The 22,912-nt window shown below is 41.6% G+C and overlaps 1 protein-coding gene across 3 annotated transcripts; it reads right to left on the bottom strand.

Moving 5' to 3' along the window:
- Nucleotides 1–1,913: 1,913 nt before the first annotated feature.
- Nucleotides 1,914–18,690, bottom strand: LOC117414158 (platelet-activating factor acetylhydrolase 2, cytoplasmic-like). 3 transcript variants are annotated; one of them, XR_009308845.1, is made up of 12 exons: nt 18,501–18,690; nt 17,494–17,647; nt 16,962–17,115; nt 16,473–16,566; nt 15,575–15,643; nt 14,939–15,074; nt 10,758–10,871; nt 9,110–9,201; nt 7,082–7,252; nt 5,571–5,719; nt 4,027–4,149; nt 3,534–3,638 (listed from the first exon to the last, which is right to left on the bottom strand). XR_009308845.1 is itself a non-coding variant. In XM_034023921.3 (11 exons), the coding sequence occupies exons 2-11, from the start codon at nt 17,581–17,583 to the stop codon at nt 3,541–3,543; spliced, it is 1,167 nt and encodes a 388-aa protein (XP_033879812.1). In that variant the 5' UTR covers nt 17,584–17,647; nt 18,501–18,689; the 3' UTR covers nt 1,914–3,540. The 3 variants fall into 3 exon arrangements, 1 of the variants encoding a protein (XP_033879812.1); XR_009308846.1 differs by having other exon boundaries at nt 3,573–3,638; nt 4,050–4,149; XM_034023921.3 differs by lacking the exon at nt 4,027–4,149 and having other exon boundaries at nt 1,914–3,638; nt 18,501–18,689.
- Between the last annotated feature and the right edge of the window lie 4,222 nt (nt 18,691–22,912).

Here is a 22,912-nt window from a genome sequence, read left to right as displayed (position 1 = left end):
TGAGGTGCTGGTAATGACAGCGCTGGAGAGCTGAGAATGGAGTGTTTAGACTAGTGTTCAGTACTGAGGTGCTGGTAATGACAGCGCTGGAGAGCTGAGAATGGAGTGTTTAGACTAGTGTTCAGTACTGAGGTGCTGGTAATGACAGCGCTGGAGAGCTGAGAATGGAGCGTTTAGACTAGTGTTCAATACGGAGGTTCTGGTAATGACAGCGCTGGAGAGCTGAGAATGGAGTGTTTAGACTAGTGTTCAATACGGAGGTGCTGGTAATGACAGCGCTGGAGAGCTGAGAATGGAGCGTTTAGACTAGTGTTCAATACGGAGGTGCTGGTAATGACAGCGCTGGAGAGCTGAGAATGGAGTGTTTAGACTAGTGTTCAGTACTGAGGTGCTGGTAATGACAGCGCTGGAGAGCTGAGAATGGAGTGTTTAGACTAGTGTTCAATACGGAGGTGCTGGTAATGACAGCGCTGGAGAGCTGAGAATGGAGCGTTTAGACTAGTGTTCAATACGGAGGTGCTGGTAATGACAGCGCTGGAGAGCTGAGAATGGAGTGTTTAGACTAGTGTTCAGTACTGAGGTGCTGGTAATGACAGCGCTGGAGAGCTGAGAATGGAGTGTTTAGACTAGTGTTCAGTACTGAGGTGCTGGTAATGACAGCGCTGGAGAGCTGAGAATGGAGTGTTTAGACTAGTGTTCAGTACTGAGGTGCTGGTAATGACAGCGCTGGAGAGCTGAGAATGGAGCGTTTAGACTAGTGTTCAATACGGAGGTTCTGGTAATGACAGCGCTGGAGAGCTGAGAATGGAGTGTTTAGACTAGTGTTCAATACGGAGGTGCTGGTAATGACAGCGCTGGAGAGCTGAGAATGGAGCGTTTAGACTAGTGTTCAATACGGAGGTGCTGGTAATGACAGCGCTGGAGAGCTGAGAATGGAGTGTTTAGACTAGTGTTCAGTACTGAGGTGCTGGTAATGACAGCGCTGGAGAGCTGAGAATGGAGTGTTTAGACTAGTGTTCAATACGGAGGTGCTGGTAATGACAGCGCTGGAGAGCTGAGAATGGAGCGTTTAGACTAGTGTTCAATACGGAGGTGCTGGTAATGACAGCGCTGGAGAGCTGAGAATGGAGCGTTTAGACTAGTGTTCAATACGGAGGTGCTGGTAATGACAGCGCTGGAGAGCTGAGAATGGAGCGTTTAGACTAGTGTTCAGTACTGAGGTGCTGGTAATGACAGCGCTGGAGAGCTGAGAATGGAGTGTTTAGACTAGTGTTCAGTACTGAGGTGCTGGTAATGACAGCGCTGGAGAGCTGAGAATGGAGCGTTTAGACTAGTGTTCAATACGGAGGTGCTGGTAATGACAGCGCTGGAGAGCTGAGAATGGAGCGTTTAGACTAGTGTTCAGTACTGAGGTGCTGGTAATGACAGCGCTGGAGAGCTGAGAATGGAGTGTTTAGACTAGTGTTCAGTACTGAGGTGCTGATAATGACAGCGCTGGAGAGCTGAGAATGGAATGACTAACGAAGAAAAAGAAAACGGTAATAACGTATTTTTACTTGGGAAAACAATAAAAAGTGACATTTACTGAAAACAGCTATTTTAATTTTATTTAAAGAGCTGGCTTTGATAACAAAAGCACCGTTCATGAAAGCATTCAGCTTTCGCCTGTGAAATCTAAACTACACAGTTCACTTGCACATTTAACAGATCGTAAAATGCTCTGCATGAACACACTGCAGTGTCTTTCAATATCATTATTACAAGAACAACATCATTTTAAAAAGTCTATCCCCTTTAATAAAATCAAAATGTATTTATAGAGCCCCTTTCATGGCAAGCCATCACAAGGCACTTAACAACAAAGAAAAACATTTAATACTGGTACAATAAAACAATAAGAACAATAAAAACAGTAGAATAAAGAAGAATAAAACAGATTTATTATCCAGCCATGGGGATGGGGCTACAGTGGGGATGGATGCACATCTTTACCTAGATCAGTTACCTGGAGAATGGCTTCTCTCATTTTAATCAAGCTACTTTAGGACATTCTTTGGCACATATAAGGAGAAGAGATATGTGATCTAATGTTTTTTTTTCTTTATAGTTGTTATTGCAATATCAACAAAAAGCCAATTCCACAGTGAATGAAGGGATTAAGACAGATTCAGTCCTGCAGAGCACGCTACAGTCCAAACTGGTGAAGGTGCTGCAGGCAGATTCTTTCTCTTTATCTCAGAACTCCAAAGGGTTCCTAAACAGGTCTGCTGACTGGTGGATTATGACATCACCTGGGCTAAAGAGCCAATGAAGTCTCCATGAGAGAGAAGGGATTGAGCACGGGCACCACCTTGTGGGTGTTCTGTGAATAGCGCCGGTTACACCCATAAAGAAAACAGAACTGCATTAACCAGACTGACCTTGGCCCAGCTGTGCTATTGAACACCATCGACTGTTTTTAGGGGGGAATTGATTAATATATACTTTCAATAATGCAATAGCATCACAATGTTTTATCATTAGGTTTTTCTTTGTATATTTTCTCCTATGCCAGTATGTAAAAGAGAGGGCTGTATGCTGTATGAAAGCCTAACCTTAGTACAGCTTAGCAGAGCTACTGAATCTGTGCTTGTACTCAAACAGTAGCTCAAACAGCACACAATCCATAATGCAACTTAGAAAAAAAAAAAAATTCCCATGCAATATATCAAGAGCCCCTTTTTGTTGATTTGAGGGTATTTGAAGTATAACTTTATATAGAAAAAAAAATCTGTTGGCATAAAGCCTCCTGCTTTTGCTGAAGCTGTTGGGCTGCTTTGGAAATGAGTTGACTGGTGTGTAACTGTGTGCCAATTCCAAGGGTGCACACATTCTTCTCCAGTATACAATTCAAATAGAAACCAAGGAGTCCATTGCAGCAGGAGTGGTCCACTTTCCAATCAACAAAAGAAAACAAAAACATTGGTTCATTTAAAATGATATAATTTTTAAAATGATACAATGTTTAAAATGATATAATTTGCAACTTGAGTTAGGAACCCGTCAGTGTATGAAGGGTACACACATCACCCACACAGTGATCTTACACATCAGATTTCTTTTGCAGGTTGTACAATGACTGTCGCGGGTCTGCAGGTTTTAATGTCAATTTGCGGGTCACCAATTGAAAACTCTTAGTCAACCACTCATGTCCTATCAGATGCCACAGGCTCACACAGTTCAACAGCTGAAAGCTGGTTTCAATGGGGAGGAGGCTTGTGTCCCTGAAGCTACACTAACTACCGTATTTCTTTCTTTGCATGGAAAGCCAGTTGATGTGGCAAACACACACCACTGAACTGTATTCCACTGTAAATCTGAGCAGGACTGATCTCAGACTGTGGCATCCTTTCACTGCAAATTCTGTGTGTCTTCATGAGGGGGAGGGAGTGAGCTGACTCTCCACACAGAAACAAGGGCTGCCTGTGATATAGACAGGCTGGGGACTATCCTTTCAAGAGTGACCAATAGGAACGAGGAATCACAAGAAGAGGTGCTCCCTCATAGGCTGCTCAGGCAGGAAGGGGCATTAGGAATGACATCATCATCCCCTTTGCCTTCAACCAGGGCATCCCACTGGTCAAAGTTGGCTTCCAGATCTGAAAAAGGGGAGAAGAGTGAACACAGTTACAGGTCGGTTATAAACGGTGCTGAGAAACACTTCTAGCCAAAACGTTTGTCATCGAATTGAAGTTTCTTTTAGTGTTTCTGTATCAGAATGCCACTGGTATTATCCAAGGCTGTAGAATCTTAGTTGCCAGCCACTTTACCCTGTGGTTTCAGGCAGAGTGGCTTACAGTGAAACACAGCTTCACAAAACTCCCCTAAACACCCACAGTACACCGATACACACCTTCACCTTCCCTAGCACCAACACCATTAACACCCTGTTTATACCCTGTGACCGGAGCCTAATGAATCATCTCTCCAGCCACATTCCCACGTGTCTCTGCAAGGGAGGAATTGAACCCCACTCCCGCCACAGACCTGTGCACAGGCAGGGCTTTCACCTGGCCATGCTGCTGCTTCCTGATTCCAATTAGATCTGAACCTTTCCTCCTTCTTCACAGCATTACTACTCAGTGTTGAAAGACCAGTCTCATGGGACTCCTTTAAGAATGATGAAGTACACTTCAAATTAAATCTTGGAGAAACAGAACACTAACAGAAACTTAATAAATTCCCTGTTGAGAGTGTAATGGTTATGGATGATGCTCAGAATCATTGTAAAAAAGGTACCTACCCTGTAATAAGCTTCAACTCATTGCATTTGTTTTTGCAGAGCAATGCATGTAAAGGCATGGTGATTTTGCAGCTCACCATGCTTTCGCTATGCATTTATTTTGGGCATGCTTTTTACCACTCTTGCCTGAGTTTTTACTGTGGTATAATGCGGTAAACTTTTACAAGCCTCGTGTAAAATAAACAATTCTGCACATTTTTCCAACCTTATCTCAGACACCTAACCTATCTCACACTCCCTGATAAAGATTAATCTAATAATGAATTCACCGATATCCATATATATCAATGTCCTCCTCGTTTGTGCATTTGAACCCATGCAGCGCAGTCTGTTTTTAGCTCCATGGCCGAGTACACTGTTTCCATGTGGATTTCATTTCCTGCATCCCAGGCGGTGCTTTCCCTCTTAACTGTGATTCTGTCTCCACCACACTGCTCTAAGACAACATGACATGTTTTAGGGCTGCCAAGCCAAGTGATCTGAGTTACATAACCCATCACGTTTTCAACAATACAAGAGTATGCTGCATGTTAGTTACATGTGGGGTGAACATAAACTGGACATGTGGGTGCATTAACCCACTGTGCCACCCAGCACCCTCCAACAAGTACTGGGACATGTCAGCAATATTCATCCACCACCACACCAGTAAATTCAATACTAGATCCATCGATAACATGAGAATGTAAATTTCTGAAAAGTCTCATGCATTTTCATTTGTGGCTATGTGTTCTTTTTCTCTTACTATTTTTTTAATTAATGGCATGTGTGGCCTATTAAAGCCATCAGTTAATTCAGACAATCACTAATTTGCCTGTTGCCTGACAATTTTCCAGGATTTTCAGTTCCAGTGGTTTGATTTCATAAGCCCAACAAATCATAGTACAGAAGCAATGGGGTGTTCTAATACATCTGCACACTACTGTATGTGTTAAAATAGAAGTGTGGAAAATAGAACAGATAGCTTGTCTCCACACACAACAATAACTTGTATTGAAGAAAGCCCTCAGCAAATTTTATCAAAACTGGAAAAGTAATTCTCTAGATATACTTTAAAATGTTTGTCACTGAATTTATGAAGTTTCTTTTAGCATTTCTAAATTTAGCACAGTTGAGTGTTTAATAGTTCTGGATGACATGTAAAAATGTAAAACTATCATATAGACAAGTGCATTCTAAAGCACATGCTGCACTCAATAATGACCATTCACCTCACTGCACAAGCAGCCTGTAGAGACCATCTCATACAAGTGATCTGGATTGCAATCCTGCTTATTGCAGTCCTTACCCAGGTGTCTGTGCAGGAACGCTAGCGCCGCCCTGGTGGTGATCTCCAGAGCCTTCTCGGCCTCTAGCCTGCCCCTGGTCTCGACAAATCTGCTCAGCAGCGCCCCCGTCAGGAACGCGAAGTCAGTGTGGTTCTTATGCACCGTCCCGCTGGTGAAGGGGACAGGGAAAAGGGCAAAGGTTAGAGCCCAGTTAGCCAGGACATTTATATTTTTAGGAAAGTCAAAACGGACAATGTTACAAAATTGGTAACAATTTTTTTTTCATTTCGGACTTTGTAATAAAGGATAAATTACCCTTATTTAAATGATAAATAAACCATAATATTTGCAGAGTGGCGCTATAACAATTGTCAGAGGCAGCAGTTTTTTTTATGTTGTTAATTTTTTCACTTCTCAAGTTTCATATACTTTATTATTTTGTATTTCATGATGCATTTGTACAGTAACTCAGTAGTTCATCATTGTGTACAGTATTTACTGTACTGCGTCATGGTTTTAACAATGCTTTACTGTAGCTTCATTCTTTGATGAGCTATGCCTGCATGTGCTGTGCTTTCAGTACAGTCACTGCAGTATGCTGAACTCAGCAATGCTAATACTGTACCACAAACATCACTCAAACTAACCATGTGCTTTCACACTGGGTTCACATTACTGGCTTTTACTGGAAATGTATCTGCTTCTTGCTACTCAACACTGTGTAGGGGCATTGGGTTTAGTCGTGCAATTTGGATATATTTATTTCCATTGTTTAAATAATTCTATTTTTAAATTTTTACTGCATGTGGCAGTCATACAAGCCATTTCAGCAGTCCCCAGTTTCCCATTGTAAAAGCCTATCAAAGTGTAATAAAGCACAGTGAAAAGGTAGGCACTGTAAGCACAGAGAGGCACGGTAAAGCATATTATAAAATAGGGCAAACCATTGTAACAATGAGAAAACTGCGAAAGTACCTTGCAAAATACAGTGGTAAACTAGAGGTTTTAATATACATTTCTACAGAACTGGGTTCACAACATTATCAGGTAGCAACTTTAACTTCCTGAATGAAGTAATAAACCACCCAGCTGCCAGTGTCTCTGAAAACTGTCAGGTGAAAATGAAGAGGAACTGGAAGCTGGGATTGTGGCTGCCACTGGCACAGTCCTCTGCAATTGAAGCAGCTGGCAGTGTTCATGTGATGGATGCGGTGCCACTCAAGGTCACCCGGAACTATTACACATTCAAGAGTGCTGAATTAGAAATACTAAAAGAAACTAATTCAATGCCGAATGTTTCTTGGAATTCTTTTTCAATGTCTTTTTAAGATTCAATAGAAAACGTTTCTAGTCAAAAGTTTGCCCCCACCTGCTGCAGAATGCTGTCTGCAGGGTAGAGACCTTTTACTATTTGGCTTCATTTTCTTTTTGCTGGTTGTGGACGAAGTTCGAATTTTAGATTTGGCATCTGAATGCGTTAAAGGAATTGGTCTGTAGCTTGGACATTCTAGGTGAATTTAGAGAAGCCTACAGCACTGTGATGATCCGGCTGGGGCTGCAGGCTGCGAGCAGGCGGCTCATCTTGTCCACGCTGTCTGTGGTCTGGAAGCTCTCGGTGTTGATGAAGAAGACCGGCCGCCTCACCTGGGGGTAGAGTTCATTCTCGATGGGGAACATCCAGGCATCCAGAGCAACGGCACACCTGCACAAAGCAGACAGGGAGCGGGAAGAGAGATGTCAGACACCTGCACAGAGCAGACAGGGAGCAGGGAGAGAGGGGTCAGACACCTGCACACCTGCGCAGAGCAGACAGGGAGCAGGGAGAGAGGGGTCAGACACCTGCGCAGAGCAGACAGGGAGCAGGGAGAGAGGAGTCAGACACCTGCACAGAGGAGACAGGGAGCAAGGAGAGAGGGGTGAGACACCTGCACACCTGCGCAGAGCAGACAGGGAGCAGGGAGAGAGGGGTGAGACACCTGCACACCTGTGCAGAGCAGACAGGAAGTGGGGAGAGAGGGGTCAGACACATGCACACCTGTGCAGAGCAGACACGGAGCGGGGAGAGAGGGGTCAGTCACCTGCACACCTGTGCAGAGCAGACACGGAGCGGGGAGAGAGGGGTCAGACACCTGCACACCTGTGCAGAGCAGACAGGGAGCAGGGAGAGAGGGGTCAGACACATGCACACCTGCGCAGAGCAGACAGGGAGCGGGGAGAGAGGGGTCAGACATCTGCACAGAGGAGACAGGGAGCAAGGAGAGAGGGGTCAGACACCTGCACACCTGTGCAGAGCAGACAGGGAGTAGAGAGCGAGAGAGGGGTCAGACACCTGCACACCTGTGCAGAGCAGACAGGGAGCGGGGAGAGAGGGGTCAGACACCTGCACACCTGTGCAGAGCAGACAGGGAGTAGAGAGCGAGAGAGGGGTCAGACACCTGCACACCTGTGCAGAGCAGACAGGGAGCGGGGAGAGAGGGGTCAGACACCTGCACACCTGTGCAGAGCAGACACGGAGCAGGGAGAGAGGGGTCAGACACCTGCACAACTGTGCAGAGCAGACAGGGAGCGGGGAGAGAGAGGTCAGACACCTGCACACCTGTGCAGAGCAGACAGGGAGCAGGGAGAGAGGGGTCAGACACATGCACACCTGTGCAGAGCAGACAGGGAGCAGGGAGAGAGGGGTCAGACACATGCACACCTGCGCAGAGCAGACAGGGAGCAGGGAGAGAGGGGTCAGACACCTGCGCACCTGCACAGAGCAGACAGGGAGCAGGGAGAGAGAGGGGTCAGACACCTGCACAACAGGGACGAAGCTTAGAGACCCAACAAACTGAATGGCACATTCTCAGAGGAAGGAAATCATTTAAAGAATATATACTTACTCAACCTAGTCCTCTGTTTCATATTGTTACTGTTTTATATATATATATATACATTTTTAGGTATAAGTTTTTTAATCTGGCTAGCGTCTGGAGTACAGGGAAATTGGGGGGAAATCAAGTAGAATGTTATCATGCTGTAAACAGCAAAACATTAGAAGCTTTACATTTTAATATTCACTTATTAAAAAAAAAAAAATAATAATTGGTTAAGAAAATCCACCCTGTTTATTACAGCTGCACAACACTAATCATGGGATCTGCCAGGTATTATTTATTTCCACATTTTCAGTTGAAATCTGACTATCAGGACAAATTGCTTTAGGAGAGCCCAAGCAAATATCCTCTCTCAATGACCCTGATGCCTGAAAACCATTTTATACATGAACATAGTGGTTTGGCTCTACAGTTTTGTAATAATTAACAATCTCCATTTACACTACAGTACAATTCACATTTCTATAGCACCTTTCAACACAAGGATCCCAAAGCGCTTCAACCACTGATTAAACCGTTAAATTAAAAATACAAAATGTAATGAAACAAATAAAAAAAGGAGGAGAAAAAATGTGGTTTTAATTGTAAGTGGTGAATGTAAGGAGTACAACATTTCAATGTATTCACTGGGTGGCCCATGTCATGGGAGGCTGCGAGCATTACGGGAGGAGCTGGAGACTCACCTGAACCGGGCATCCTTGACAAGGGCCACCAGAGAGGTTGCTCCCCCAAACGAGTGTCCCATCACCCCCACCTGCTGCAGATCCACGCAGTCCTGAGAGCAGCAAACACACACACACAAGCCATCAAACACACTGAAGAGCAAAGAACTCACCGATCAAAACAGAACAGGGCAACTCCAGCTGGAGGGGACCAACATGGGGGCTCGCCCTCTAAACAATCACGGAGGTCATGGCATTATTTCTTAATTGGAAATAAGGTTAACAATTATAATAACGGTATCTGTCTAACCACAACAGTACTACTGTAAATTTTCACAGTAATTCAGCAGTGCTTTTTCCATGGTTATATTATGCATTTACCATAGCTTACTGTGATTTACTATCCCTCTCTGGGCTTTATCATCCTTTCACTATGCTTTATTACACTTTCCTAAGCATTTTATGATGGGAAAAGTTTATAAGGGTTGGTCATACCCACAAAAAAAGTGATCAAAATAGGCATTTTCCTCCCCTTCTGACTCTGCCACCATGTGAGGGTCATGAGTTTCACAGCTCCTCTTCAGAATGCACAGCACCTGCCCTGCCATCATGATCTCAGTCACATGCTGCTGACAGCATGCATCATCACCCACAAAGAGAGGAAACGCCTCCCCAGGGTTTGGTGCACTTGAGCAGGAATGACTGATATTGTGGATGTGTTGGGAAACAGTGTCCACCAACTGAGCCATCGATCCCAACCTTCATCAACTGGAATGCGTTGGGCCAGGTATCCCCCTTCCTCGAGAATTTTGGACAATGATTAATCTAACCTAACTTATGAATTACATTTCAAATCAATAAAAGAAAACCACAACATTGGCTCATTTAAAAATTATATCATTTGATCCTTGAATTAAGAACCAATAATGAATGGAGTGTACATACAATCATGTTGATAGTGGCTAACTTCAGTTTTTTACAGCACCCAAACAGTGACCTTGTACAATGACTGTCGCGGGTCTGTGGGTTTTAATGTCAATTGGTGGGTCTGACCCACGAAATGCAGGTCACGTGGTTGGTCTGCGTTCACTGTCGACCAGGCAGGCTGGTAAAGGAGACCAGTGCCCAGTTTCTTTTGGCAGCATGTTTCATCTTTTAGTCACTACAATGGATTGGAGACCTAAGAAAACTGACACCCACATCATTTTAGGTTTTAAAAAGTGAAGCCTATTTTACACTGTGCTGTTATGATCAGGCATGACTTAATTTAGGTAAAAATTCTGTAATTACATATCACACTAAAATGACACTCATCTTAATAATATCACTAAAACTTCATTATTGAACTTAAATAAATGGCAATTTGCTACACCACTTAATAAAGAGAAGTGGAAAATACAGCCCAGTGTTTCTATAGCGGTGTATGTCGCTCAGACAATTATTATTTTTGTATTATTATATTACATATTATATATTCTTAACAGCACAGCGTGTCTCATCAGTCAGGCATCATTGTTAATACTGGATGCATCTCAATTTCTTTCAGGTGTCTTTAAGTGAAGATCATTTTAATGCAGGTTGTCAAGTGGGTGTGGCCGCCCAGTTTAACAGAGAGCAAGGTGACTGCATATTGGAACACCCTGTATAGAACCAAGCCCCTGCCCTATACCTTGAGGCTGGCCAGGTCGAAGTGACACTGCAGGGTATCAGGGACGCTCTTCCCACTGTTAATGTCACTCAGGAGGTCCAGCGCCCGCACACACTCCTCCACTCGCTGGTGAACCTGCCAATCAAACAATCAATCAGTCAGTCCTTTACTTCAGCAGGTACAGTCGTGTGCACATGTATTACAACACCTCAAGATCTGTCATTTATATCCTTTATATTCCAACCTGCATGAAAACCTCAGGGTGTGAGAATTTCAATTTCCGCTCAGTAATCAGTGATTTAGAAACAACACTCATGTGTGAAAATGTTAGACCACGTTATGCTTTAATTAGGCAACTTCTAAAAAGTTTGTGGCTATGTGTTCCTTTTCTCGTACGATTTTAAATCAATTGCATGTGTAACCTATTAAAGTCGTCAATTAAATTAGGCAATCACTAATTGGTCTATGTTGTAAATAAGGATTTCAGTTACAGTGGTTTGATTTCATATGCACAACAAATCAAAACTACAGAAGCAATGGGGTGTTCTACTGTAGATTTTCAGTTTACAGGCTGCCCAGATTCATCACTGAATGGGCTGCAGATGACACAAAGCACTGCTGGCATAGTAGCCACTATATCAGGAGGGGCACAATCCCAGTGCTCAAGGTCCAGAGCCATCCTGGTCTTTGCTCCACCTGTACTCTAAACCATTTCTCTGAACCAACTTGACCTCCTGCCAGGTCTGAATCACTTATTTAATGATACCTATAAAACCTGGCTGAGTGGATCTCGAGGAGCGGATTTGTGCAGCCTGCACTGAATCACTGAATCATTCCACCTGTCACTCCAGTCCCAGCAAGATATCCTGACCCTAATAATGCCAGCCGGGACGCTGATCAACCATTTAATTGGTCACATTCCTCAAATTACTTCATATTAGTATTTCACCATCCTCTTTTTATTATTTCAAAGCATTCTGGCTGCTGCTTATTGCAAGAACTCAAATACTGTGTTAAAGTCCATTAACCCTTTCAGGACCCACCATTTTTCAGAGGGATGCTCCCCGAGGACCAGGTGTTTTTTTGTTTTTTGTTTTAACTACAGTTGACTCTCTTACATAAAAATTCACTAAAAATCAATTTTTTACAGTGGCATCTTGGAAATGGTGTCCTTTTTTCAGAACACTCTGGGGAACATTATAAAGTACTTCAGAAATACTTTAACACAATATTTTTTTTATTATGTATTCTGCTTAGAGATACATGTATAGAGATGTGTTATTCTATGACCCGAGGGACCTTACAATACTTCCTGAAAATACTGATGTTTGGGCAGATTACAAGACATTGTGATTGCAGATACAACACACATTTATTCTTGGGGTCGTTCTAAGCAATAATGGACGCTACTCTTTATTTATTTTCTCAAAATAAATACTTATAAATAAAATAAGTTAGTAATTCCATTATTATCAGTAATAAGGAAAAAAAAGGGTACTTAATACATTTAGTTCACGAAATAGTATATATGCTTATATCCCCTCGTCTCTTGATATTTATAAATGTTATAAAATTATATATTAAAACACATGACACAGAATAAATGTTCTAAGATGCAGCAGAGAGAAGCAGCAACTGGCTGTGGTTGAGACGGAAAGATTCTGTTCCGGGATCTCAAGCACAACAGAAAGAAAGAAACGCTGATGTACGGGTAAGTAAGCTGGGCTGAGTTGAGTGTGGGACAGGGGGGTGATGCCAGGACACCAGAATCACCTTCAAGCCCTCTTGAGGTGTCGTGGGCTAGTTGACGAAACGCCGAGGATGGAAGAAGCCCACTTGAAGACCCCAGAGATGTACCCTACTTAGCTGAATCCAGACGGTTGTCATGCTGATGCGCTGGGGAGACCACACTGTGGTTGATCCCCGGAGCCAGCATCGCAGCCGTTGTGTGTGCTGATGCGCTGGGGAGGCAAAATAAGCTCTAAACAAGTTCCTGTAATGTGTTGTTTCTGCTTTTGTCTCTGCTTGCCTGCTCAGTGACATCACACACACACACAAAAAAAAAAAAAACACAACTAAAATGTGTTTCAAACCTGTGCTACAAAGTACAGTGGCCCTATAAGTCATCACAACAAAGTGCTTTTTTTATCATGTTTACACGATCGTGGTCCTAGAAGCCCACTTCAGTATGATCGTGTTAACATGATCCCGGTCCTTAAATGGTTAAAGACTTTCACCATTGACATACCATGTAACACAGGACAGATCAGCGGTGTACATATAGTTGTAAGAACCAGCGCCATCTAGTGCCGGTGCAGTGTACATGTACTGCGTTTTGACAATACAAAAGTAACTTGATTTACTACATTGTACTGACTCTCAAACCGAAGCAGGAAGCACTTTGCTTATATAGTCTAGGGTACATGTGTCTGTGGTTAATCTGGCAACTAGAACCGAGAAGCACCTTCACACAGATCAAACAATGATTTTCCATAGACAGTTCCAAAGTTGAGATTTAAATGTGCATTTAAAACTTCCTGCCAACAAGAACAATAAAACAAACTACTAACTATATACCAGTATCGGTAGCTTAGATATTTAGAAACACCGTCTTTCTCATTGCAGATGTCAGCATACTGTCATTAGAATTGCAAATGTCAGCAATGGTCACCATGGTTAGAGATGACTAATCCAGGCAATAACAATGTGACCTGATCAGAGGAAGCCTGGCTAATGTCAAATTTCACAAGTGGAAATATTGGTACAAGATGAAAGCATTGCACTGGAGCTTTACCAAATGCGCATTTTCAACACTCCTACTTTCAGAATCACTGAACTATCGAGCACTCAGTCAGTACAGGACTACGATGTGGAGAATCATTAAATCTGAGCTCTTGAATGCATAACAAGCTGCCTCTGAGCCCGCGCTCGTGAGCATCATAGTAAATCATTCACTTCCAATTTCAAAAGCCCACACCCACCCATTATTATTTTATTTTCCCCAACCAAATACGTATTAATTGATTTACAACCAATACCGCAATTCTATTAAAACATTATCATTACTCTACCAAGCACTGTCTCCTCTGAGGCAGCAGACTAACTCCCTGTCAAACTGAAGAAAGGGCATGACGAAACAACCCTGACGAATGATGGTGCACGTACATTTCACCATACCGCAGCACTGTGCTTCCTCTTTACTTTCGCTATACATTGAAAATCTGTGAATACAAAAGGAATTATTGAAGGCCCTTATACAGTAAAATATACTACTTGCACAATTTACTGTCTGAACTGAAGGTGAATTGACCGAATTATATGAATCGTGAGGGCTCTAGACACAAGTTCATTTCTGATCAAATTTGCTGATTACTATGCTGGAATATATTCTTTAAAAAGAGAAAATGTTACGTTTAACTTATTCTAATGCATTCAGCTTCTGTAGACTCAGCAAAGAGCTTTCTACACGTTCTGTTGTCTCAAAACCCACAAAGACGTATCAGTGACGTCAATCCAGACATATCTTTACATGTCAGCTGTCATGCAGAATGTGATTACAAGTGTAGATTGTGTTTGTTGATCAGCTGTGCTGTGTGCTGAGAAACAGACTGATGGTTAGCTTGGTAACAGGGAGGTACAGCTGCGTTCCTTTGTGTATTTATCAGGGAGCCTGTGACAGGGTTACTGTACCTGTAGAGATAGTCACTTTCCGTTTGACACATGTCTGTGTAAGAAGTAAACTGGGGTTATTATTACGTTAATCATTTTATTTTTCCTAAGTATTGGTTCATATCACCCATTTCCCATTCTTAATCTGTTTAACTGTACAGACTACACTCAAATACATAAAAACAGCAATATTGTTACTTTGTGTTGCATTATTAATAAAGCTGGTAAATTAGAAGAGAAAACACCTTACTTACCCTCCCTCTGTTCTTGTCTTTCTGTCTGAAACCGTTTGTGTTTTGGAGGTCACATGACCAGGCTCCATTTTGTAGCAAACAAAGGGGAAATGTTTGCTATGACATATCTTTGTAATTATTTGTAAAGAAGTACATGTTCTTGTTGTTTCCCGTTATTAATATTTGTTATGGTATATTTTGTTTTGTGATATCTTTCTGTTTTAAAAATGCACTGTTATCTGTTTATATTCGTTAATATATAAAAGATCTGCTGCTGTCTCTGTTTCATCCTTACAGTACCTGGCAGTTACGCAGTTTGAACTCCTTCTCTCCCTGCTCCAGTCTGCGGTAATGAACCCACTCCTCGTGTAGGGGGTCATGGGGAGACTCTGGGGGTCCCTTCTGGTAGTGGTAGGTGGCACAGGCTGATTGGTCTCTGAAAGCAGGGACACACCAACCAGTTACCCCTTCATCCAGCTCTTCGTTACGATTACACAGCAACACCAAACACCATACATATATCTGGCCAATATTGAATATTCTATCCGAGAGCATTCATGGAGTACTGTAGTTATGAGGGCAGTGGAATAAGTGAAATAGCCTCTACAACTCTATAGCTATAAAGAGTTAATGATTATAAGCACACAACTATGACTGTGAGTGCATCTGTGCAAAACATACTGTTATCAGGCTGCTATCGGAGAAATATTTTGTATTGCCCGATAGTGTCAATTATTATTATTATTATTATTATTATTATTTACTTCTTAGCAGACGCCCTTACCCAGGGCGAGGGTTTAAATGATTGCAAGATGAGATTCTAAAATGATCAGCATCGAACATGAAAAAAAGACACATAGTGACTATACAAGATGAAGAACTCATTAGATGTGACCACTGGGATAATTCAGACCTATGCCAAGTTTGAATTCTTACCTGTGCTCCACTGCAGCCACTAGGAAGCCGTGTGAAGCCATCGCCAGACACACGGCAGAGTACAGAGTTCTACAACACAAGAGGAGGCGTGAGAACCACTGTCTGCTAGTGACACCCGACCCGACTTACAGAGACTGCATGTCAACTAGAACCCTCCCTCCTTCATTCACAGCTCTCCCACGGCTACTGAAGAGAATGTGTTCTACTCTACAAATCAGACATCTGAAACAAACGCAGGCATTTCTGAAAGTAGAAATCAGGCTTGTTTGTTTACTGTATGACACTCAGGTCAGGGGTTAGTTTATAAACAAAAACGTATGGGATCGTATAATGAGGCTTTTTTTTTTCTAGCCCTAACGTACCAACCTGGATTTACAGCAGCTCCCGTATATGCTTTAAGTTCATTGTAGATGATATGTACATAGAGTTATTTACTGAAACAAATTATTCCCCCCCCCCCAATACTATTCAACATTTGCAAACTGTAGCCTATAATTCTCGCCTGTCAGACAAAGGTACCAGATATCTGGGATCAGGTGTAATCCGGCACAAATGAACCCTTGTCTGCGGGTGTTAATAACAGAAACATTAGCCAAGTGTTAAATGTTTAACCATTGTCAAAGGCCTTACACAAACATCGCAGTTAGTCTACAGTAAAAGCCAGTTTACTTCTTAGTCAACATTTCTTCACTGTCTTTTACAACGAAATGCTGTAAACACAGCCTTATACACCCACGCAAACCTGCACAACAACAGGATGACAAAGTAGGATTTTTTGACCAGGAAGCAAAAGTTGATGTTAATGTTCCAAAACCAAATGTACAAATTCAGGTTTGATTTCGGATTTTCCACGTGGTACGAATTTGAATAGGGAATCAGATTCCCTCCCTTCACTCACCGGAAAGCTCCCAGGCCGTGGGAGAAGATGATGAGCGGGAACCTGCGTCCGGGAATCACGGAAGCGTTCCAGCTGACAGGCACCCGGAACGACCCTGCGAGGGACAAACAGAGAGCAGTGAGGAGCTCTGTCCTGCTGAACTCCCTTAGAGACAAACAGGGAGCAGTGAAGAGCTCTGTCCTGCTGAACTCCCTTAGAGACAAACAGGGAGCAGTGAAGAGCTCTGTCCTGCTGAACTCCCTTAGAGACAAACAGGGAGCAGTGAAGAGCTCTGTTCTGCTCAACTCCCTTATGCATTGCTTCAATACCAACTACTTTATAAGGAACAACCAAACCCATCCTGCCTATGTGTTTATGTGTTTCTTTCAATACTACACAGTGACCTACATAATGGATGGAAGTTCATGACAGGTACAGTTTGTGGAATTGTTTCATTAGATATAACAGCTGTAAGCAAGCCTTCATTTTGACTACCACCACCCCCCTTACCGAATGCAAGGTTCAGCAGGGGGACACACCATCTCTTGTTGAGGCTCATGTAGTCTGCCATCCCCACAACATACTCATACTTGGGGATCCATGGGGGATGCTCCTCCACGCCCTCTTCTGGCTTACAGGGGTAGTACAGGCGGAAAAAACTCCCCTGAAATTCAAACAGAGCATCATTAGATATGATTAGAGGTGCAGTGCCTACATCACGGTTTCAAAATCAGTAGTTTTCCTACTCGCTGCCAAGCTGAATTTACATGGTTCGATAAGTAATGGCATCTACCTGTCTGATAATGACTGCTGTACTCTGAACGCCAAGACGTTGCTTGAGGTTCATAATTTACATTAGGTATCATTTATTAAATGTTTTTATTAGCTACAGCCCATTTAAATTATTGAGACAACCCTAAGGGAAAAAAATCTGTTTGTTAATAGTGTCAAGAAGACCAGTTTTAGGCACACTGGACACTAGAGGAGTCCTGTTGGTGGGTGGGTGTCACTGAGGGTCCCAAGACGGCCCTGGCTGCTGTACCTCTCTGGTGTGGTCCGCCATGACATCAGTGCAGCCCACTTGATGGGGTCCTGAACCCTGGGGCAGCCCCAGAGACTGCCCGACGCCCATGGTGAGAGTACACTAGAGGACACAGGCACTACGGATCTGTCTTCACTTAGTAGGTACTTTAAGGCTGTAAAAAAACAGTACAAGAAATAAAAACACTTGTTAAACCAAAAATGTTTGCAGAGACTTTGGCACTGATTTTGGATCAAGTGTCATCATTTATGAACAAGGCCCTTTATTTTATATAAAAGGATGTGAATTTCAGTTACACACACATCTCTCTCTCTCTCTCTCTCTCCCTCTATATATATATATATATATATATATATATATATATATATATATATATATATATAGATGTTCTGTAAGAAAAGTCACAGTTTTTTGAAATATTTCATTTTTATATTTACGGTTAGACTCATCAAATGCTTAGACTAATGCGTGCATCTTTTTTGAAGTAACTACAACTAAATGATCGTTGCACGTTGACGTATTTACTGGCATACCAGTTTAAAATTAACAATTAAAAAATAACATGTTGAGAAGACAACATTGGTGGTTCGGCATTCAAAATTCAACAGAGAAAGGTTCCCTTAATCGTTACTAAAATAATGATGGAGCAGTTCGAACTATCGATTGACAGAGTTAATGATGTGGAGAATTGTGGTTTTTGTTTTGTTTTTTTCCTCGATGTTTTGAAATGTGTATTTCTTCTCCCTGTAAAGAAATTATATATTGCAGTCGGCAAAGGAAAGGGTCTGATGTATCGCACACATCGATAAACTGGAGTATAACGTCCCTTAACTTTTGGACTGACACATTAATGACTAGACCGTATGATTTACCACTTCGTTTAAACTATAATGAAATCGTTTCAGAAAGGATTTAGAAAATAAAACACAACCGATGCATTTTTTTAAACTTCGAGCTCGAGTTCATATGCAAAAATTAAACGTCTACGTGTTGCACTTATTTCTTACCGTAAGTTACCAACCAAAAGACTCTGCTTCAAATAAACTCGCTCTCACTGAAGTTGAGCGCACCCAACAATAAACAAACCCTTCTTCGGTTTCGCAGGCTTTGTTTATAACCCCACAATCCACCTGCATCATAGTCCTAGGTGTGTTTAAAACTTTGCGTAATGACTGTTACGTCAAACACACTATGAAATTGACGGGGATTATGGGACGTGTAGTTAAACAACAGGGCACGGGTTGTGGAATCCAACTGGGGAAATGAACAGTCAGAACTACAAATCCCAGCAGCGTTGGGACGTCGGCCATACTTCGATAAAAAGTCAGGGAAACGGACTTTCCAACAATTAAGACAGACAGTAATAGGTTATCTGTAAGCAAGTATAGATTCAATAAAACACTCGGCTGCCGACATTTCATTAAATGTAACACTTGAATCTAAAACGTTTTAAAAAATATAATAACCAATAAAAAGGCCAATACAATATAAACCAAGCTTTCTTGAGTCTTTTTTTTTTTTTCACTACCAGTATAATTTGTACTGGCAATATGAAACCGCCTAGATTTTCTACTGCCATTTATACTGTCAAGTGCCGGTCCCGGACTAAATGCCTCCGTAACGGAGTTTGTGCCGGATTCCTATACACAGAGCAATCAAACAGTTCAACGCCAAGCACATATCTTTTTGGGGAAAAGCCCCACCCCTGTCGCACCATTTTGCAATGCTTTAGGCTTACACAACCCCAGAATGATTGACACATTGGATAGCCAATCTAAGACATAAAACTATATTCTCCCGCTATCATGTGACTTTTTACACTCCCATCACATTGTCCCCAACAGCCTGACTCTGATCTGCTTTGTATGTAGAAAAGATTTTAGAATTGGATACTGAGGTGAAAATGTTGAGAAGCATTAAAAGTTGATAAATTGATATTTAATTTTGAAATACTGTTATTAAATATAACAATTCAGCTTGCTATGGGGAAGTGAGACCAGAAAAAGAATGACTTGCTATGTAACTGTTTAACCTTACTTGTCGTGACTGTGTGCAGCACTGCCAACTGTTGTAAGGATGTGGGATCATTTCAAAACAAGTTCACAAGTTTGTGTAAGAAAAAAGTTTATTCATCAGCCATTTCTGGCACACATATGGGTATACATTGACCCTGGAGCAGACAGAGAATTGCCATGCTCAGTATCAATGTGACTGTACCTTTTCCATCAGCTCATTCCATGTTCCCTTATGCAACGAAAGGATATTGAAATATTTTGGCATATATTGCATAATACATTTTGTAATATACTACATTATATTAGTCAATACATTTTCATTCCATAAGGGTTACACTGCACCGTAGAAGCCCATTGCAAAGGTTGGTATCTCCTGCAGCCTGCAGACACACACAACGCTCGACTGAAGTCTGAGCTGGACTGACAAAAACTCACTTGCAGCTCCAATGTGCCTTGTTTTAACACACTGACCAGCTCTATCCACTACCTTATATACCTAGGCACCTTATTGATACCAATTCATTAATTATCCATGCCATATACTAACCATAACATAGGACTGGTGACCCACAATGATTTACAACAGCATGTAACAAAGTCATAGAAACATTAATGTACCTGGATGGTGGCCGTCCAAATCAAAACTGGACTTTAATCTCATTGCTGCTCCTAACTTCGTCACAGTGTTGAAAGCTGTATCTGTAAAACCTCTTCTCCTGTCCGGGAAGCGGGGACTCTTACTGTCTTTAAATCTAAATTGAAAACTTAGTTTTTATAAAATAGCTTTTTTTTAAAAAAAAATCTTTGTTGTCCTATTTTATAATCAAAACTGCATTTTCTTTTTGTCCTTTTTTTAAAATTAATGTTTTTTTTTTAATACTGTTTTTAATTGTTCCATTTTTACAAACTGGCTTTTTATTTTTTCTTATTTTTTGTTTTCAAATTTTACAATTCAACAGTTTGTTTTTTTCTTTTTGATTCCAATTTGATCAATTTGTAGATTTAGACGTGTTTAATTGGTCTATTTCTACAAACTAGCTTCTTATTTTTTTAAATCTCTTTTTTCATTTGTGTTTGATCAAATTCTGTATCAGACTGCTTTTAATTGAATGGTGTAATTGTTCATTGTGTGTATGTGTGTGTGTGTGTGTGTGTGTGTGTGTGTGTGTGTGAAGCGCTTTGGGATCCTTGTGGTGAAAGACACTCTAGAAATGTGAATTGCTGCTGTTGTGATTGGTTGATGACACTGTGCTTGTGATGAGATGCTGTTGCACTTGCTGTGGTTGCAGGTCTAGCCTTTTTATTAGGAAACAGATGCCTGTAATTTGCTATTTATATTGGTGGTGGTGCATATGTTTGTACACCTAAGTTAATACCTTGTTGTGCATGCACCATACCTGCTCATTGCACAGCATCAGTTAAGTATGCTCTAGATGGCAGCACTGCTGAATGGGCTGAAGCATCTCTTGTAAGACCCAGTTATCATGCTTCAGTAGTCTCAGTGCAATGATGGTGGTACATTTGTACTGGAGGTGGTGGTATACATACATATATCTGGAGAGCTGCTTATCCTATTGTCATTAAGCCTGATCGTAACACTATTTAGCTTATGTTAATGAGAATAACAGACTCTGAGGATATAGGGAGGTGTCTTGTCTGTCCATTCATCCATCCCTCTGTGTGTCACTCTTACATTTTTACATTTATCTGGAGACTTGCTTATCAAATTGTGATTAAACATTTCATTGCTATACTAGTCTGTTATACTGTTGAATACTGTTCAAGGGCTTTACTAATTGTGTACAAATAATTTTCCTATATGAAATAGGCACACATTATGTTAAACGGGTATTTGATTTTTAATGGTATAATATAAGTTTACAAACGAGAGGAGGCCATTCGGCCCATCTTGCTCGTTTGGTTGTTAGTAGCTTATTGATCCCAGAATCTCATCAAGCAGCTTTTTGAAGGATCCCAGGGTGTCAGCTTTAACAACATTACTGGGGAGTTGGTTCCAGACCCTCACAATTCTCTGTGTAAAAAGGAGCTTCCTATTTTCTGTTCTGAATACCCCTTTATCTAATCTCCATTTGTGACCCCTGGTCCTTGTTTCTTTTTTCAGGTCGAAAAGCCCCTTGCTTGAATCAGATCACCGCGTAGTCTTCTTTGTTCAAGACTGAATAAATTCAATTCTTTAATCCTGTTTGCATATGACATGCCTTTTAAACCCAGAATAATTCTGGTCGCAGCAATATCCTTTTCGTACCGAACAAAACTGGCTCTTGTTCTCTTTTCCATGCTGCACTTCCTGTTGCATAGTAACAACACACACGAGTTGCTTCTGGGACTTTGAGTCCGTGTAGAAAAAAACAATTCTGATTTTTTTTTTTTTTTTAACAATGACTCTTCCCGAGTGCATTTGTTTAAATATTTCTCCAGAAAACAAACAAAAAAAACAGCATTCAAATTGTTTGCCATTTATTTTCTTAAAACAACTCAAACTCCCAGAAGCTAGATGCACTGACTCGTGAGCACCAGTCCCTGCTTTCAGTGGCGACTCAATTCCGTCGTGCGACTTTAGTTGACCGGAAGTACAGCACTGAAGTATCTGCAAGGAGCATCTCTAACAGCTTCAAATAAATTACCAAAATAAAATTCACCTTTACCATAATGTGTGCGTTTTACAAAGAGGACATTTCAAAACCAAATAAATTATAGAAATATATTTTACTTGTATTGTAACACTTGAAATGTATTTGCTTACGATTGTAAGTCGCCCTGGATAAGGGCGTCTGCTAAGAAATAAATAATAATAATAATAATAATAATAATATTTTAGTTAAGGTTTACTGGAATTGTAAGCACTATGTGCTTTAATCCAATAAACAGCATCAACTCTTCAAATATATTATAATCTCTTTCAACAATACCAACTACAACTCTCTCTTTGAACCCACACTGTGACTCCCCCATAGATAAGTGACACTGTTTAATATCTGTGGTTAGGGGTGCTCTGGTCAGCCCGTGGCACACAGGAAGCAGATGTAGTGTAGCAAGCCTGTTTCATTGAGAAGCTGCACCAGCTCTACCATGAGATCACGGGAAAAAAAAAAAGCAGCGCTCCGAGGAGGACGAGCTCCATGTGGAAGAGGCTGTCTTGCACGCTGCAAGGCGTGGAGCCCGAACTCGCCGAAGCTGTAAACTTCTGTCCCTTGATCCCTGGGGAGAGCAGAGAGAGGGTGGGGATCGGCACAGTGATCTGATAACATGGATTCTGTCATATATTAAAGAGCATGGAGATAACCAAAGACTTACAGTAAATATGACCTGGGATGTATTGCCATCACTCATTGGCACAGTGTAATGTCACAGCAATTTCACTGTTCAGTATTCAGCAAGCTTGA

This window comes from Acipenser ruthenus, chromosome 25 (assembly GCF_902713425.1).
Source record: "Acipenser ruthenus chromosome 25, fAciRut3.2 maternal haplotype, whole genome shotgun sequence".
Taxonomy (NCBI): Eukaryota; Metazoa; Chordata; class Actinopteri; order Acipenseriformes; family Acipenseridae; genus Acipenser; species Acipenser ruthenus.
The sequence above is the reverse complement of the archived record's forward strand: the minus strand, read 5'-3'. Positions and strand labels throughout refer to the sequence as shown.